This window comes from Nanorana parkeri, unplaced genomic scaffold (assembly GCF_000935625.1).
Source record: "Nanorana parkeri isolate BGI_ZX_2015 unplaced genomic scaffold, ASM93562v1 scaffold61, whole genome shotgun sequence".
Taxonomy (NCBI): Eukaryota; Metazoa; Chordata; class Amphibia; order Anura; family Dicroglossidae; genus Nanorana; species Nanorana parkeri.
Genome location: NW_017306329.1, coordinates 1772333 through 1791293, shown reverse-complemented (window position 1 = coordinate 1791293; position 18961 = coordinate 1772333). Strand labels below are relative to the sequence as shown.

The window sequence follows — 18961 nt, the reverse complement described above, 5'->3', positions numbered from 1 at the left end:
TGGAAAAAATGGCTGCATACCAGTCGGCTCAGGCAAGGCAAGATGGCAACAGAGAGAACGTAAATCCAAAAAACGAGCCAATGTTCAGGGCTGGCAGCAGACAGACGTAATCTGGAGAACAAAACCGAGTCGGTACACCAGACATCAGTTTATGGAAAATCGGGTCAGAAGCAAGGGCAAACATGTTAGCTCGGGGACAACAAGAGTGTTGCTCAAGCAAAGCAAGCTGGTCTGAGCAGGATTTAGATAGGGAGAGGTATAGGAGGCTAGACAGGAAGTAGCAGGAAGCAAGGTATATTAAACATCAGGTGAAGCAGGTGACACCCATAGCTGCTAGGTCTGTGCACATGCTTGGAGTACCACAGGTGCCAGCAGACCTTCAGCAGCAAAGAGGTAAAAACAAATGCATGCCTGTAGAAACGCAGGTAATAGATCAGCCCCGCAGCTGATCTGTGACAATGACATATAATGATGTGCAGTAACCCAGAGCAGCCAATAATATTTGAGCTTTGATCAATTAAAGGCAGTCAGGTAAGTGATTTCTGATATCTTATTGGTCGCTCTAGGTTACTGCTTTTTCTAAATTCTCAGGTTTATTATAAGAAGGGGCGAGAACATTCCAAACTCTGCCAAGCAAAGCTCTATTCAATAGAAATAAAAATGCTTCTGTTGCACTTTAAAAAGAGAAAAAAAATTCCTGGAATGGTCGTCTTGCTTTTAGAGAGTTTTCCGTTGACGGCATCTGTCTAAATGCAGAACATTTTCTCTTTTCATCCGTCTGGCTTTTTGTTTTTCACATAAGCCCATTTCAAGTTATTAATTTTCTGCCTGTGATAGGGTGATCAACCGTTCTGTCAAGAAAATGGATCTCCCTGTCGCCCTTTAGCATGATTAAATGAAGGCAAGTCACTGGGAGAAAATACCACATTTTCATCAGACAAATGAAATTGTAGCCTGGTCTTTTTCCCCTTTCTTTAGTCACATTGCAAAAATGTTCTCAGGAGTGAATAGTCTGTGCCTCTCCTAGAATGTGTATAGGTAGCTGTAGAAAATACTTGAAGAGGTGTTTCTTTTTGTGGTTTTTATATGATTTGATTTGTGACTTCCTCCCAGCTATTTATCTGTATCTATTTTTAAAAGCTAAAAATAAATCTGTATTTCTATATTGAATTTCCATAAGTTGTATCCCACTACTGATACCAGATTGCAAGCTCTCACGGGCAAGGCCCTGCTGCCCCTCCTGCATTGAAATTGTAACTGTACTGTTCCCCTCCATTTTTAAAAAAACACTGCGCAGACTGTTGTCGCTATATAAATCATGCATAATAATCATATTAATCTAGAAGTTTGTAAGCTTACTTATTGAAGATGCCCATAGGATGTTTTTCCTCAATGCACTGACACCATTTTACTCGGCCCCCTGAATATGCATTTCCAGCGGTCACCATTTTAATTAAGCCTGCCGTCTCGACAACAACTCAGTGTCTGTAGTTCCCCCAATGTAACATCACCATTGCTTGCTGGGAGCAATGCATGATGGGATATATAGTCTTAAAAAATGGAGATGGCAGCAGGAAAAGAGATACAAAGCACACTGGGAATCCAGGAAGTTGGTGGAAGTGATGGGCAGACGGAAGGCAGCACTGGCTTCATAAAAGGGATTTTTTTTTCAAGTAATCTGTGATTGTATTATCCCAAACAACTCTATTATGTATGCTTATTACAATGCTGATGTTAGAGCAGGATAGTATATGCTGGGACTTTACATCTCCTTTTAATACCACCACCTGTGCTAGCTACTGAAGGCCTGGCACTGCAATGTTGAGAATTGGAGGTCCGCACCAATCTGGGGAGGAATTGAGGACTTGTAGACCTGGGCTCAAAAAATTGGTTTAGATCAGAGCTAGCCACGGAGAGACAGATTGCCTTCCGTCCATTGTGAATAGCAGTAGCTCAAACCAATTGATGGGCTGCAGCGGCGCATTCGCTGCCAACTTCTTTCTTCCCAGGCCTTAGAGATTTCCAAGTCATATTAAAGTTTCTCTGTGCTTTTATTTATGTCAGTTCAGTTTTTTTCTTAAATTCATGGAACCAGCATTGGCATAGGATTACCAAATTCATGATGGAGCATCATTGACATAGGATTATCTTGTTTATGGAGCACCATTGGCATAGGAATGCCAAATTCATGCAGCACCATTGGCATAGGATTACCAAATTCATGGAGCATCACTGACATAGGATTACCAAGCCATTATGAGTAAGAGAAAAATGGCAAAAGTTGTTTAATTGCAGGCATGCTGTCTCTTATTTATACCTGTTGTAGATCCTATGGAGGAGAAAAGAAGGGGGAGGAGCCAATGCTCTGACTCCTTCACATTAGCTATTGAGCTCTGTGGCAGTTTTTATTTTTTTACAATTGTAGGTAAGAATAAAATGTGAAGGCCTAGCATGCCAACTGCTGGCTGAGTATAATAATACATGATATTTATATTTATAATAACAATATTTCATACTTGCACAAAACCACTTTATATCGCCTTTAATACAAGCACTTTCAAGTACCACATGGTGTCAGCATTAGATCATCATTGTTGGTTTAGATACTTTTAAGGGTTTGTCAAGTCCAGTTCAAAACAATCAAAAAGTCAAGCTGTGTTACCTCTGAAAAAATAGTATAAGATAATTTGCCAAAGCTTAAAGTGAATCTGTGCTTTACAGGGAGAAGCAATTGCTTCTCTTTGTTAGGCCTCCTCGGCAGCATATACTGTACTTGGCTTTTTGTTGATCTGCTGCCAGGAAATCTCTGTGTAAGATACAGGTCAACAGGTCCCTGCCTGACGGCACTCATTGGCTCACCACTGTCGCATGTTCCTCCGTACCTCAAAGTACAGGTGCTTTGTTTAGCTCCTGGTTCTGAACAAAGCAATGAAAGACCTATAGCCTGGATGGTAATTCTGTGTTTCAAATATTGCTTTGGCTTAGTGGCTGTGATGTAGCACAAAGGAGTTCAAGCCGCTCTTTCCCTATTGCTGCCAGTTACACCTTCTTGTTTGTAGAAATTGCTTTAAGGTGTAACTAAAGCCTAAAAAGTAAGCTGTGCACAATATCATTGCTAAATGTAATAGATTGTTGGGGAATTCAGAACATGGCTTCAGTCATGCTACATGTCTGGTGGTTATGGTCTTGTTCCCCTCAACACCTATAATCTTGTAGATACAGTAGTTAATAAGCAAGAATTAGTAAATGTGTGAAAGTACAGTTTGGATGTTGGGGGGAAAAGTACGAAAATTCTGGGTTATCTTGTTCCAAGTGAGCCTTTTATGGCTAAATAATGAGTGTCTTGTGTAAGTTTAGAGTTTTGGATATCGAGAGGGTTACAGAAGTGGAATTGGCTGGTATTAATGAGGGGTATGTCATATGTTAAAGGAGAACTATGGGGTTAAGTATTTTCCCCATAGTTCTCCTTAGGGTAACGGGAGGACACAAACTAGCGTCCTCCGTCACCCTAAGCTCAGTATACCACGAGTTGTAGCTCGCGGTATACTGAGACGCCGCAGCTGAAGCGGATCCCGACAATTGTGCCGGGATCCGCCCAGCTGCGTGACTGACAGCTGGCTCTGCCTATCTAGAGGCAGAGCCAGCTGTGCCCGCCCCCCCCCCCTTCCGCCAGTCAGCGCTGGCGGATCGGAGCGGGGAGGGGGGAATCCACCCCCCCCCCTGTCATGACAGAGAGCCGTGACAGGATCGAGAGGTGAGCGAACGCCGGTATGTGTTCGCTCACCTCCCGATCTACTGAGCCGACCTGTGACAGTCTCATTGTCAGAGGTCGGCTGGTCGTCATGATTATTAAGCAATGGAGAATGACAATCAGCAGTCATGGATTGCTGAGATTTGTAGTCCTCTGTAGTCTGTTGCAATTCTCTATTGCTGTATAAAGCTGCCCACACACCTTACAATTTATCTGCAGATTTTCTGTGGTCAGATGGAAAAGGTGCAACAGATTCCTCCATCTCCACTTAAATGTGTGGATTGAGTAATCTCCATTTGGGCCAATCTGTTGCACTTTTTCCATCTGACCACAGAAAATCTGCAGATAAATTGTAAGGTGTGTGGGCACCTTTACATTAATCCCATCAATCCATGATTATACGGCAATTATACAGGGCTGCGTGCATGATTTTACCGGGACTGCGTTCGGTTGTCACAAAGGCTGTGTGCGATCTCACCAGGGCTGCATGTGGGTTCTGGGTGGTGCAGGCGGGTGCCCAACTCCCGGGCTGTACGGCTGTGTGGGGCTGTCCTATGCTGTGCCTGTCTCTGTGGGTACCGGAAAGGAGCAGGAGGTGATGTGCGGCTGGACAGGCACTGTCAAAGACAGCTGAACTTGTTTAAAATCTAAAGGGCTGGTATCAGCCTTTAGTATTGGGGCATTTTCACAAGCACTCGGTATCGAGACAAGTATGCTCACACACACGCACACACCACACTAAATAACTAGACCGCTGTTCTCACCAAAAAATAAGCGGCCTAGGTCTCCAGCAGTCAGACACAACCCCCTGCACAGCACTGCAATCAACAACAGTCGGCCCTGAGCAGCATTAGTGGTTGGAGTATTGTGCAGGGGGCACGTCGCAGCACTGGAGTCCCAGACCACTGGGGAGTTTAATGTAAAAATAAAGAATGCAGTAAAAACTCGAAATATGTGCTCACTGGAAATGCACCGTACTTCCCTGTAAGCCAGTCATTACACACATGCTTCCTAAAATCACACAGCCAGTGCTGGGCTTTTTTTAGGAAGCCTGGTAGCTTTGTGTCATGGAAGCACCTTTTTTAAAATACATATTTTCTGCAAACAATCAGGTTGTAAACCTAAAAAAACAAACAAAACAAAAAACACATTATAGACTCCCTTTAAACAGAGGCCTAGCGATCCTGCTGTTTACTTATCTCTGTTTTCAGCAGTCATAAATATTGTAACAGCTAAGCCAAAAGTGCGAGGCAAGCAGCAGGAAGAAGTTCAGCAGCAAGTGTGCCCGCTGTTTCATTTCCTACTGGAAGGCGCACATGTGTTCTCCCTCCGACTAGGAGCGGTGGCTGTAGTAGAGTCAGAGCACACAGGGTCAGTGCCTCTCCTATTGATCAGTATCCCCGCAGTCCCCCTACTCCAGCATCTGCTTCATTGGCTTCTTTCAGTGCCTGCTCCACTACATTAGAATAGAAATCCATAACCAGAGCTGTGCTCATCCAAGCAGGGGAAGAAACTAAATTAAATGGTATAAAACAATCTCGGATCAGGAGTTTGTGCCAATTCATCTTGATCTGAGATGTCACACCGGGCCCCTGTGTCTGAGCACCTGGACTTAGAGGCAGCTCTGCTGAAAGTGGATGGTGTGCTGAGATCATTCATTTGTCAGCCGGAGGAACGGGCAGTGGTGGTTAGCAATTCCCCTTCTGCAGAGGTCAGCTGACAGAACAATCAGGGCCGCTGCACAATGGAGCTTTTGCTTTGAACTATTGTTATAGGGCATGATGCTTCTCGCTGGGATTGGGGGAGGGGGGAGGCAGTGGCTGGCTTTCCTATGTCCAGCCTGCAATATTGAAGCATTAGCCGCTTCAAATCAAATCATATATCAAGATTGCTCTTGTTTGACCCCGTAGGAGCCAGAGGTGTGGGGGAAGTTTGGACGCTTGCGGTGTTTAGATGTCTTAGTGACAGCTTAATGTAGGCCATAAGCACACATATAATTTGTGTTCACATATTTAAAGTATACGTAGATCCAGTCGCTTATGTCTTGTAAGCTTTAACATTTTCATCTCATTTCAAAGGTCATTTTCAATACTTTTAAATCTGTAGCTTGAATTAAAATAGTGCCTGGTGATCATGGCATTAAAGCCCTTGATTAGATACTTCCTGCTATGGGGTCACACTCTGTCCCTGTCTTTCAGTTGTACTTTTGCATTGTCACCTTGTCACAATGGCTTCTGATGGAGCCTACATGCGGCTTTTTTTTTAACATACATTAGGCTCCGTTCGCACCAGGGCGGTTCGGTCACGCGAATTTGTCTGTGCTGAACCGCCAACATGAACAATCCCTTACATTCCTATGGGGACCGTTCATGCAAGCACACAGCTCTGCGCGATCTGAACCACTTGCTGCCAGAATTGCTCCCTGAGCTACTTTTTTCGCACTGATCACGTTTTCCATATAGATTGCAATGGAAACGCACGTTTTTAATTGCGTTTCACCGCTGAAATGCAATTAACGCCCAAAATCGCCCTTTCAAAAATCACACTGAAACGCTTCTGCCCTGGTGTGAATGGGGCCTTACTCCTGGCATAGCAAAACAAATGTCCTAAGCGGTTAGACAGGTTTTTTGTTTTTTTTTGCATGCTGGCTGGTGAATGTGCTGGCAAACTTTTTGCTGTTACTCTGGCATAGTCCACGGTTGTCAGCATCCGGGAACCCATCCTGGGAAATCCTATGCAGCCATCACTGGAGTGTATGTTGACAGAAAATGACTGCAAAGACATTGCAAAAGATAAGCAGCACTGAGGCACAACAGAGGATGAAAATAGAGGAAAACAAGTATTTAAAAATTACATAGTAACTGATACGAAGTGATTCAGCAGTTTAAATTTAAAGGAGTTGTAAAGTTCCAGTATATCCTCTCCTGTTATAACATCAGCATTGTAATAGGAATACATACTAGAGTTGATTTTGATAATGCAATCAAAGCTTACGTGAAAAATCCCTTCTATGCAGTGAGTTTTGCCTTCCCATCACTTCCAACAACTTCCTGGATTCCCAGTGTGCTTTGTGTCTCTTTCCCTGCTGCTTGATGTGATAAAATCTCAGTTTCCCATACTACATTGCCCATGATACATTGCTTCCAGCAAGCAATGATAATGTTACATTGTTTAGATGTTGGAAATGCATATTTATTTTTAATTTTGACCATAGCTGCCCTTTAAAGGAGAACTATGGGGTTAAGTCTTTTCCCCATAGTTCACCGTAGGGTAACGGGAGGACACAAACTAACGTCCTCCCGTCACCCTAGGCTCAGTATACCATGAGCTGTAGCTCACGGTACACTGAGACTACGCAGTATACCGCGAGCTGCTGCTTGCGGTATACTGAGACGCCGCAGCTGAAGCGGATCCAATTATGCCGGGATCCGCCCAGCTGCTTGAGTGGCAGCTGGCACTGCCTATCTAGAGGCAGAGCCAGCTGTACCCGCCCCCTCCCCCGTCCGTTCCGCCAGTCAGCACTGGCGGATCGGAGCGTGGAGGGGGGAATCCAGCCCCTCCCCTGTCACGGGAGAGAGCCGTGCCAGGATCGAGAGGTGAGCGAACGCCGGTATGTGACAGTCTAATTGTCACAGGTCGGCTAGAACTATGAGGTGAGTGAAAAGGACTCACCTCATAGTTCTCCTTTTAAACTATCACAGAAAAATTGTGTGGGTCGCCTCTACCCTAGCTCCTTACATTGATCTCTCCCCCTAATAAGTTGTATATATACAAAAAAGTAGAGGAAAGGGTTTGTGGAGAGATATATCAGACCATGCGTAAAACGATATCAAATTTATTGTACATAAAATAAATTGCAGTAAAAACATTACTTGATTATTACAATGGATAAGACTTATAAATAGCATCATTACATACATGAATGTAGTAACCCAATTATTGCCCAACCAGGTTCATCCCTTCTCATTGATTGGCCTGACATACATAAATTAATTTGTTAAATTCTCAAACATATAGGTCATGATTTGTAGAAGATGATCAATTCATTGGTGTGTTCTTCAAACTATATTTCAGATACTTCGTCCCAACATGATTGTTCCAACATGATTATTCCCTACGCGTTTCGCACTAAAGCTTCCTCAGGGGATCAAGTTAATCTATAAAAAATTGGAAATGAAATTGTTTGCATTATATGTCATCATATTTGGGCATGCCCATCTTGATGTAATGCCTGAATAACATACTACTGGGGTTGATCTCATATGTGGATGGCCCCACAGCGACCGGGCATGTGGTACTCACCTGCGTGAAGCACCTGGAGGTGGATCGAAAATGGTGAGGACACGAAATAGGGGTGGGTGGCTAATTCTAGCCCTACCATCCCATAGCGTCCATCATCTCCACCGGGACCCCGGGGCCTCAAGGGGAGGAATGTCCTGGGCAATGTAGGAGAGCCAAAAAATCTCCATCTGGAGCAGTAACCTGAGAGGAACATATGGTCAAGAGTCAGCTAGTATTTATGAAGTTGGTTCCTATTTATAAACCTAGTGCATGGCGGTGTACAAAGTGAAAGTACATTTCTTTAAATATGGCAGGACCCCTATGGTTTACATCTACTTTAATAGGAAACACACAGAATGCACACAGGTCGGTTTGCCTTCTTTGGTTTTCCTAAAGCTGTCCACACATTGTAAAGTTTGTATTGTCTGCTTAGATTTGGCAAAGACTGTATATTGTGAAGGCCTTTCTTAGCAGTCTGCTCCATTTATATTTAATCAGGTAGACACTTGTATTACATGTTTCTAGGTAAATCCAATTATATCTTTGGATCTGATGGACATTTTGACATGTGGTTTCCATGGTTGGTAACCTCTGCTTGTGCATTTTTGCCAAGTTTGAATTGCTCAGGTTTTGTGCCATGTTTATAGGAATCTGAACATGTGAGTAACATGAAAGCTGCCAATGTGAATCTCTGCAGATATCTTGAGCTTCAGCAGTTTTAGCCAGAGAGCCAGAACAGGTATGGAGATGAGGACTTCTCACTCTGCTGATCTTCATACTTGTTCTAAGACCATGACTTGGGAAGTTCTAAACCTATAAGGTCAGCATAACAGCTAGTCAGGTGGCAATTTTAAAACAAGGTAAACAGTGACAGCCCCCATATTTCTGATGATCAATATTCTGGATGAAAGAATAAGGTGGTAGTCTTTAGGTGTGTGTAGAAGTGCAGCGCTAATGAGTGTTGAATTTTATATTTGAACACAGCACTACTGAAGTGCATGTATTTGGGCACCGGAGCTGCGTCTGACCAACTTTTCCCTGCAACACGAATGTTGTGCTTAATGAAACACACAGCATGTCAAATTCCTCATTGCATCATATACACTACATAATTAAAGTGACTTTTTTTTAAAGTTAACTAAAAAAATCTCACAAATATAAAGTGATGCAGAGCCAATGTGATTGCACACTGATATGTCTCTTTCTGGTGGTGCCAAAATCACCCCCCCACCTCTCACACATTACTACTGATCAGTGTGACAGCCATAGTTAATGTACCATAGCAGGGCTCAAAATTTCCCCTCGCCTGCTTGCATTTGGCAAGTAAAAATAAGGTGAGGGTGAGTGGAAATTTGGGTCTCCAAGTACCGGTCCACCGCCCAACTCCGGCCCGCGAGCCGGTACTATGTGGCCCACAGCCAGCTGACATGTCGGGCAGATTTGCGGGAGCAGATCCGCGGTCTGCATCTGTGTCGGATGCAGACCGCATAGCAGCTCCTGTCAGCTCCGGCTTCCTCCGGCCGAAGGAAAGAATGTATGTGAGCAGGATCGATGCTTGGGGGTTAATAAGGGGGGAGTGTATTATTTTATGTGTGTGGGGAAATTTTATTATATTTGTGCAGGGGAGGTGTAACGTTGTTGAGCAGTGTATTATTGTGCTTTACGCTTGCCATACACCTTACAACCATCGCACGACATTCGTTGTGCGATGGTTGTAAGGTCATTAAAATCTCGTACAATCTGCCCATCTTGGACAGGCAGATCGTACTTGTGATCATCGCAATATTCTTATCATGAGATAAGAATTATCAAAAGATTATTTAAGAGGGTGTGTTTAGGGGCGGAGTTAAGGCCGGGTAAGGGTTAGGTGGGGCAACTGGTGGCTAGTGACTCTTAAGGCCTGGCTTAGGACTTGAAATTTTGAGCCCTGTACTATAATTGGGGCAACTGGTGGCTAGTGACTCTTAAGGCCTGGCTAGTAGCTTAGGACTTGAAATTTTGAGCCCTGTACTATAGGACTGTATGGAGGGCGACAGAGAGTAGGCAAGCACCAGGAAATGTTATGACTCAGAACAAGCCCGGATTCAGGCAGAGTGGGAGCAATGAAAATGACAAAAGTGGATGCATGTAAATGTAAATACAAAGGTAGTAAGTATGTGGAGATACCTCTGAGCGACAGAGATAGTTTAAAGAGAATACATTCTAAACTTGGGATTAAAGCATATTTCAAAGTGAAACAAAGCTCCTTTTGCACAAGCTTTTAGGCAGTTGGTTTGTTAACCACCTCTGCCTGTTATGAGAAGAATTCACCTTTTCTGCTGCCTATATGCTCAGGCAAGCTGCAAGATTTTTCTTTCTGAGAAGAGGGTGGTGCCTTGCTTTACATTTACATTACTAAATGCCAACCTGGCATAGATCCCGCTGCAGCGCATGGACTGTACCTTTCTTCTTTAGAGTTCCCATGAGGATATCAACACTGATCTATACAGGCTGCAGCATTCGTAGAGATCTTTATATAACCGGTACACATTTATACTTTCCAGCATTCTGGTTACTATTTGCATATATCAGTAAATTACCTTTATTACAAGCCTCCATTGACCTCTGTGGCTGCAGACACTGTGGAGAAATTCATCTTCAAAGTTCACAGTAGAAGCACTACCTCCCACCAGTAACTGAGCAACTCAGCCGTCTCCTTCTTCCCCCTCCCAGTGGTTATTCAGGAGCTTAGCCCACTGCTTCCTCTTCCCAGCAATGACTCAGCAGCTCAGTTCCCCCTGCCTCACCTTCCCAGCAGAGACTCAGCAGCACAGCTCCCACTGCTTCACCTTCCCAGCAGAGACTCAGCAGTTCAGCTCCCACTACTTCCCCTTCCAACCAGAGACTCCTCAGCTCCCCCTGCGTCACCTTCCCAGCAGAGACTCAGCAGCACAGCTCCCACTGCTTCCCCTTCCAACCAGAGACTCCTCGGCTCCCCCTGCTTCACCTTCCCAGCAGAGACTCAGCAGCTCAGTTCCCACTACTTTCCCTACCCACCAGAGACTCAGCAGCTCCGCTCCCCCTGCTTCACCTTCCCAGCAGAGACTCAGCAGCTCAGTTCCCACTACTTTCCCTACCCACCAGAGACTCAGCAGCTCCGCTCCCCCTGCTTCACCTTCCCGGCAGAGACTCAGCAGCTCTGCTCCCCCTGCTTCACCTTCCCAGCAGAGACTCAGCAGCTCCGCTCCCCCTGCTTCACCTTCCCAGCAGAGACTCAGCAGCTCAGTTCCCACTACTTTCCCTACCCACCAGAGACTCAGCAGCTCCGCTCCCCCTGCTTCACCTTCCCAGCAGAGACTTTGCATCCTTCTCACCATTAATGTAAACACAGCACAGGAGCAGTCAGTAGCCTGGATACAGGCTCATTTTAAGTATTTTCACCTTGTCTGTGCACCACACATATGTCTTTTGTATGATATGTTGCATTTTAGAATGTATTACTTGGACTCATGACCTTTGCTACTAATACTTATTTTAGAATATACTTCTGTATATTGTGTGTCTTCATCTGTGCTGCAGGTATATTCTGTCTTGGGAGGCAATATAAAGGCACTTTTATTTTTTTCTAGGAGTTTTATTTATGTGACTTCATTTTTTTTTTCAGGTTGCCTTTCCAACCTTCCCCCAATGAAGAAAGCGTCTCCATCATATGAGGAGAGGAGGAAGCAAGCCACTGCTATAGTCTTGCTGGGGGTAATTGGAGCAGAATTCGGAGCAGAGATTGAGCCCGCAAAGCTTCTAACCAGACCGCGCAGTTCTAGTCAGATTCCAGAGGGGTTTGGACTGACCAGTGGAGGCTCCAACTACTCGCTTGCCCGACATACTTGTAAGTAAAAAAGGGCTGTTTATTGAAGTTGGTGTTGTAGGTGTTGTGAGATGGAATAACTTCCTACAATGCTGGCTAAAAAGTTGTAAAAGTATTTTCTGTTTGATCATTTGTGGGTCCTTTTTGTTTTTTAAACCAAGGCTGCAGAGCAAACAAGCAAGTCCCTGCAGTGTTTTTAGTTTGGAAGACCAGTGGGTTCAGTCAACAAACAGCTTTTTACATCTGTGACTCCAGTTTCCATTTTTCCCTTTTATAGTTTGTGTCCCATGTGTCTCCATTAGAAAGAAGTCAGCCTTTCAGACAATACATTATTTTTACTCCCCAGAAGGCCGACACCATTTTTGTTCAGGTATAATCCAGGATCTGCATTTATTGCCTTAAATTAGGTGCTGGCTTATAGCTGACACAGACACGGAATTCCCTGTTCTTGCACAGTAGTCTTTATGTTCTTGGCTGTGTCTCAAACAGATCAGCTCCTCACCTGCTGCCTGTCAACTTGTGAGTTGCCAGAGTTAGTGGTGTACAGTACTGCTGAGCATCCGTGGGGGTGGGGGGCGGGGGTTGCTGTGCCAAGGAATTACTTCCCCCCCTTACTGCAGCAGATAAGAGATGAGCAAATCTGCCTACGTTCAGTTCACTAATAGTTTTGCGATTCCTGCTCGAAGTTTTCAGATTCTGCATCTAAAACCACTGAAGGGGTTCCATGAGGTTCAAATCTTGTGTCATAGTCGAGTTCAATCTATAGAGATATGGAAAAAAAGAAGCAAAGTCTAAACAGAACGCTATGCCCACAATTACCCATCGTTGTTATTCAATTCTGGTCATTTGTAGGGCTAATAATCAAGTTATCATCAAACAAAAAGGCATAGAAAGCCAGACACTGCCTGCCATGGCGGATATGTATCAATGCCAAAATAGAAAATTACAAAATTGTCAGCTCTCTCTAACCGTGTAAACGCACATTGACAATATGGCTGCTGTGAGCTCACCTTCTTAAAAAAAAGGGGGTTGGGTTATCCAGTCACTTAAATTATTGGCTGTTGTGACTGATCGGAGGGAAGCCTATGTGCATAGCATTATAGATTGTTCCCTATTTCTGGAGGCAAAGCTGCAAAGTTTTCAGCGATTCACGAATGTTGCAAATCCTGGGGATTCATTGTGAACCCATGGTATCGGTGACCCCAGACTTCATCCCTACCTCAGACTGATGATATTATTCTCCCGAGATGTTCTCCTTGGGCTTAGTCAGACTAGAATGCAAGGGTTTATTTTTAACAGTAAGTCGTTTTTTTGTTTTTAATTTCTGTTGCTGTACATTGTGGAATGTCAAGTATTTTATTCATACACATTTTTTAAATTGCTGATTTCAATTTAAAATGCTTTTACATTACCAAGGGGTCCATTTAAAAATGTTTACACACAAGGTTTACACAACTTTCACCCACATTTTTATAATTCGATTTCATTGGAAAAATGTTTGAATGCTGGGTTCAAGTTGTGTGAAAACATTTATAAATAAATGGCCAAGTACTTTTTTCTTCTCAAAGTATTTACATTTACTTGAATCTGGTTAGTTTTTCTATCAGGCTGTCAACAATCTAACTGGCACATCATAGAGTTTCTGCTGAAGGAGGGATGTGACAGAGCTGTCAATCAATCAAGTCCCTCTCACATTTCTTGTTATGTAATTGATGGATAAACTCTTTTATAGTCCATGAATGAATAATGTAGACATGGTAGCCAATACTTATAATACATGCTCTACCTTTACTTTCAGTAAATAAGATTTGTCCCATATATGAGAATAACTTGTAAGGGCCCATCCAGACTAATTTGTTTGTATTTTTTGTGTCAGTGCTTGTTTCAAAAACCTAAACTTAGTGGGCCAAGCTCAGGGTTCTAGTGGAGGAACACATTTCATATGTGTATGTGGTTTTGGCAGAGTAGCTGGTATAGGACTTAAGGTGCCCATACACTGCACGATTCTCGTACGAGAATCGCCGGAAATCCCACGATCGTACGAGAATCGTGCAGTGTGAAGGAAGACGTGCGACCGTTTCTACTGTACGGTCGCACGTCTTTTGTCTAAGGAGCACGCTAGAAAACCAGCCGAGAATTGTACGATTTTCGGCTGGTTTTTAGCATGATCGTAAGATCAATGCTGCACGGGCCAGTGTGCGCAGGCTCACACTGCACGTTCAGCATTGCTGTCATCAGAAGCCCGCCCCTTAAGGGGGGCGGGCTTGCTATGATCGCAAGTACGATCTGCCTGTCCAAGATGGGCAGATCGTACGTTTTTTTAATTACTTTACAACCATCGCAAGACTAAGGTCTTGCGATGGTTGTAAAGTGTATGGCCACCTTTAAAGTCATCATCTGTGGTCATCGGCAGGTTGGTGTGGCTGAAGTGTTGGTCAGCTGACCAAGTGCCTAAGAAATTTCTTAAGTATCCGCCATTTACAGGGGATTGACTTTTCAGCGTTATGATCAATGAGATCATCAACAACTTCACTGGAGGAGAGTACGCTCTTGATATGCTGAAACCAAGGATTCTCATTGCAATACTAGGCCTACCTTTTTAGCTGTGGTTTTTTTTTTCCCTTTTGTTTACCAGGAAGTCCTCCAAGCTCTCTACCGCCACAGGGGCTAAGAATCCCTGGCAGTCCAAGCCTACAAAATTCATGGAGAAACCCTCCTCCACACTGTTTTTTTGGGGGGACAACTTTTAGCATTCACAGACTGTTGACTAACCCATATGTCTAGGTAGCTTTTGGGCTATAAAATTGAGTTTCACACTCCCCCTCCACAGAGGTTTTTCCTCTCCAACCTGTGCCTTTTTACCCAGTGGTTATTGGATTTACAACTGGCTGTCAAGGGACTCCTGGTCCAGGGAATGGGGATTCCAGTTCTGGTTGTGAAGAGAAAATAGATTTTGTTTTCAATGAACCATAAAATCCTTTTCTCTGTATTTATGGGAGGACACAGCACATTCCCCTCTCGCTTTTCTGCTGCCCATGTGTTTACAATTGTTCTTTTTTGCACTACTGTGTCATTTAACTGAGCTTGTTCTACATTGAAGGGGTTTTGGCTACCACCCGAGGTCATCCCTGGGCTGTTTTTTGTTTTTCTTTAGTTGTACGTATCGTCCAACTCTTGCAGGTGGCACAATACCCAGTAGGTGATGATTTAAAGCAGAGCTGTGTCCTCCAATGATTGCAGAGAAAAGGATTTTATCTTGAGTACAAAAACGATCCTATCCTTACTGCTCGTTACCGCAGAGCATCACATTAAGCTAAAACTGTTTCGGTGAGCATACCAGATTATTATATATGTGCTGTGGTACACTACATTAAACATGGTAAATGTCTGGTAAAATTTGTGTTGCTTTATCACAATTATTATTATTATAATATAGGATTTATATAGCGCCAACAATTTGCGCAATGCATGGCAATGCACTTCAAGATATCAGTGCAGTTCAAATTGGACCCTTAATCTTGATAACAGCGGGTCAGAAACAAAATTTAACTAAAATTTGCATTTCAGTACAGGTTGGACCCCAAGGCACTACATCACCTGTTGGCTTCTTATAGTCTTCTGGCAAGGTTACGGCATGCGCTCAGCCCCTTCATTGAGCCATTCCTATCTGTTACTGTCTTAACTGTGTAGTCACACTCCCCCGCTGAAAGAAGATCTCAGATTGTCTTAGGCTATGCTGACATGATCAGAAGAGTGTCTACTTGTGGCTAGTTGACTGGCTGTATCTGGCTTCAAAATTGTGTATCGCTGATCTATAACAAGCTTACAAAAGGGGGCGTGGCCGGAATGTGAAGGAGACAGGACGCGTGTGAGTGAGCTCCGCTGCCCTTACCTCGATTCATCCGACTAATTCATCCTGTTGGGGGACTTTTCTGCTGCTCGGACCGCTGGGGGAACAGTGCTGGAACTCCGCTGGAGCATGCCCTCGAGATCGGGCAAGAAATCCTCCATGCCCGGGAACTTAACAAGCTTACAAATCTGAAAAATCAGACTGAATTTGGGGGTCTTAATTGGCATATTTTTTTCAAGGCCAATGGCTAAAGGTACTGAAACTATTGGATTTGCATGATGGCCAGAATACAAAGTCACTTGTGGCTGCCTTCAATAGTGTTTCTGTAGATATTTTCTTAATACAGCAAATCGCAGGGGCTCCCTTACTTGAAGCAGTGTCTCCTCATTACACATTCCTGCTGTCAGATATCTTTATGATTATGCAATCACAGAGTTTCTCAAAATCCTGAAACTGGTTTAATTTAATGTACGAGGAGGGATGTAGCGTGCATTTGTGAACTGATGCAAATAATTGAAAATCTCAGCTCTGGGTGTTGTGGGTGGGTGCAGCAGTGATGTGTGCTTGGCTGCCCTTTTAATTTCAGATACGTGTGGATTAAATGGAGCAGTATGACATTTATAATCTCTGCAGATCATAGATGTGCTGGTCCCTGGAATGGTTGGCTGTTTGTTTTTCTTTTTCCTGAGTTTGAGTGACAAGGCTTTATTTCAGTTTGCATGTGGCATAACATCATTATTTCCAGATTCAGCCAGGAGTGCCCTCTCCCCTCCGGCACTTGTGACATTTATCTGTGTAAACTCAACGCCACTTCAAAATTATTCAAGGGGTTCAAGGAAATAAAACCTATTTGTATTCCTCCTCTAGGTGTGTCGATCCATCGTCTTTCGTAGTTACCTTCCATTCTGTAGAATTCAACTAAATTCATTTTTTTTTCCACATTCATTCATATTTCTCTTCTATATTATTCCACCCTCATCCATATATATTGTTTATTCTCTGGCATTCCACCTTTATTCAAATTCCTTCTTTATTCTGTATCATTCCACCTTCATTCACATTCCTCCTACATTCTTTATCATTCCACCCTCATTTGCACCCTTTCTTTCTATATCATTCTACCATAATTCCCTTTTTTTTTCCTTCACATCCCACCTTCATTATATATACTTCCACCCTGTTAACGTTCCTCTCCTCTTTCTATGCCATTCTACCCTCATTCAGATTCCTCCCCCATGATGTGTCATTCCTATATCATTCCACCCTCATTCACATCTCTCCTCTATTCTATATATTCCCACCCTCATTCACATTCCTTCCCTCCAATCTATACCATTCTACCATCATTCATTCCACCCCATTGTAGACCATTTCTATATTGTTTGACCAGCATTGATATTCCTCTCCTATTCTTTATCATTCCACCCTCATTCATATTCCTCACCCATTCTATGTCATTCTACCAACAATCCAATTCCTCTCCAATTCCCTATCATTCCACCCTCATTCATTTTCCTCCCCCATTCTCTATCATTCCACTCTCGTTCATATTCATCTTGTGTTCTGTATCATTCTACCCTCTTTCCAAATCATCCCGCATTCTGTTTCATTCCACCTAAATTTATATTCCTCCCCCATTCTATATCATTCCACCTTAATTCATATTCCTCTTCTTTTCTATATTATGCCACCTCATTCATATACCTCCCCCATTCTATATCATTCCACCCTCATTCATAATCATCTTCTTTTCTATATTATGCCCCCTCATTCATATACCTCCCCAATTCTATATCATTCCACCCTCATTCATATTCCTCTTCTTTTCTATATTATGCCCCCTCATTCATATACCTCCCCAATTCTAGATCATTCCACCCTCATTCATATTCCTCTTCTATTCTGTATTATTCCACCTCATTGATATTCCTCCCCTATTATATATCATTCCACCCTCATTCATATTCCTCTTCTATTCTGTAGTAATCTACTTCATTCATTTTCCTCCCCATTCTATTTAATTCTGCCCTGATTCATATTCCTTCTTCATTTTCTATCACTCCATCCTCATTCATATTCCTTCTCTTTTCTATATTATTCCACCTCATTCATATTCCTCCCCCATTCTATATCATTCCCACCCCTGTTTATATTTCTACTCCATTCTTTATCATTTCACCTCATTCATATTCATCTTCAATTCTATATCCTTCTACCCTCATTCATATTCTTCCCCATTCTATATGCATCCAATTTGATCTAATTCTGTCTTCCATTGTATATCATTCCACCTTAATTCATATTCCTCAACCATTCTGTATATTTGTACTCTCATTCATATTCCTCCTCCATTCTATATCCAGCCACCTTTATTCATATTCCTTCCCTATTCTCTACCATTATATCATCTTATTTTGCCCTCGGGTTCACTTGAAGCCCTTACCTTGTTCCATTTGAATTTTACTATTGTTATGCAGAGTGCTGGATGTGACTGGAATTGCTATGCTGACCTGCTGCTTGGAAGATAGGAGCTACAAAAAGAAAACTTGATAATGAAATTGATGTAAGACTGGACACTTCATTTCATTTTATTTTTGTTTCCTTTTTTCCTTCTCCGTTTATCTCTTGCTGGCTCCCTTTTTTCACTAGCTTCTCAGAACACCAGTGCCACTCTTACAACCTAATCTCATAGCAATGTTTTCCTTCCCATCCTCCTCCTTTTGCAGCATTTGTCTACAACAAAATGACAGCTCTTCTTTAACTTCTGCTGACAGCACATCCAGTGATTATCTACATTGGCTCTTATTTTTTCCTTTACAATGAGTCTATACATTTTGTCCATTGCCTTGGATTTAAGGGCAAGTGTAGGTATTGTACAATTCCTTCTAGAAATTGGAGTAAATTTGATTTAAAGCTCATTTATGGTCCTGGAATGAAATTGATCTTGCTTTCACTTTTCATTCACCGTATTCAGACTTTGAAAGGCAGAGCAATTGCATTATTTTGCAGGATCGTGTCATACATTACACAGGAGACAGTCACGTGTTCTGACGGAATGATTTGCTGACTTGTAGGGAAAGTATACGTTTGGTTTAACATTGCAAAGTTTCTCATTGTTTTATGTGACCTTCACATTTGTACATGCTTGCGTCATGAATTATTGTACTTCAGAGATACATTTAGAGAATTGTCTCATAGTGGCACCCTGTATGTCCAAGTGCAGTTTGCATGCTTA

At 42.9% G+C, this 18961-nt stretch overlaps 1 protein-coding gene across 1 annotated transcript in view; it reads left to right on the top strand.

Annotated features, from left to right (window-relative positions):
* WDR7 (WD repeat domain 7) overlaps positions 1-18961 on the top strand; it is a 348971-nt gene that overhangs the window by 217437 nt on the left and 112573 nt on the right. Inside the window, exon 21 of the mRNA XM_018576230.1 lies at positions 11676-11897. Within this exon, the coding sequence (XP_018431732.1) occupies positions 11676-11897 (222 nt within the window). The remainder of the gene's footprint in view (positions 1-11675; positions 11898-18961) is intronic.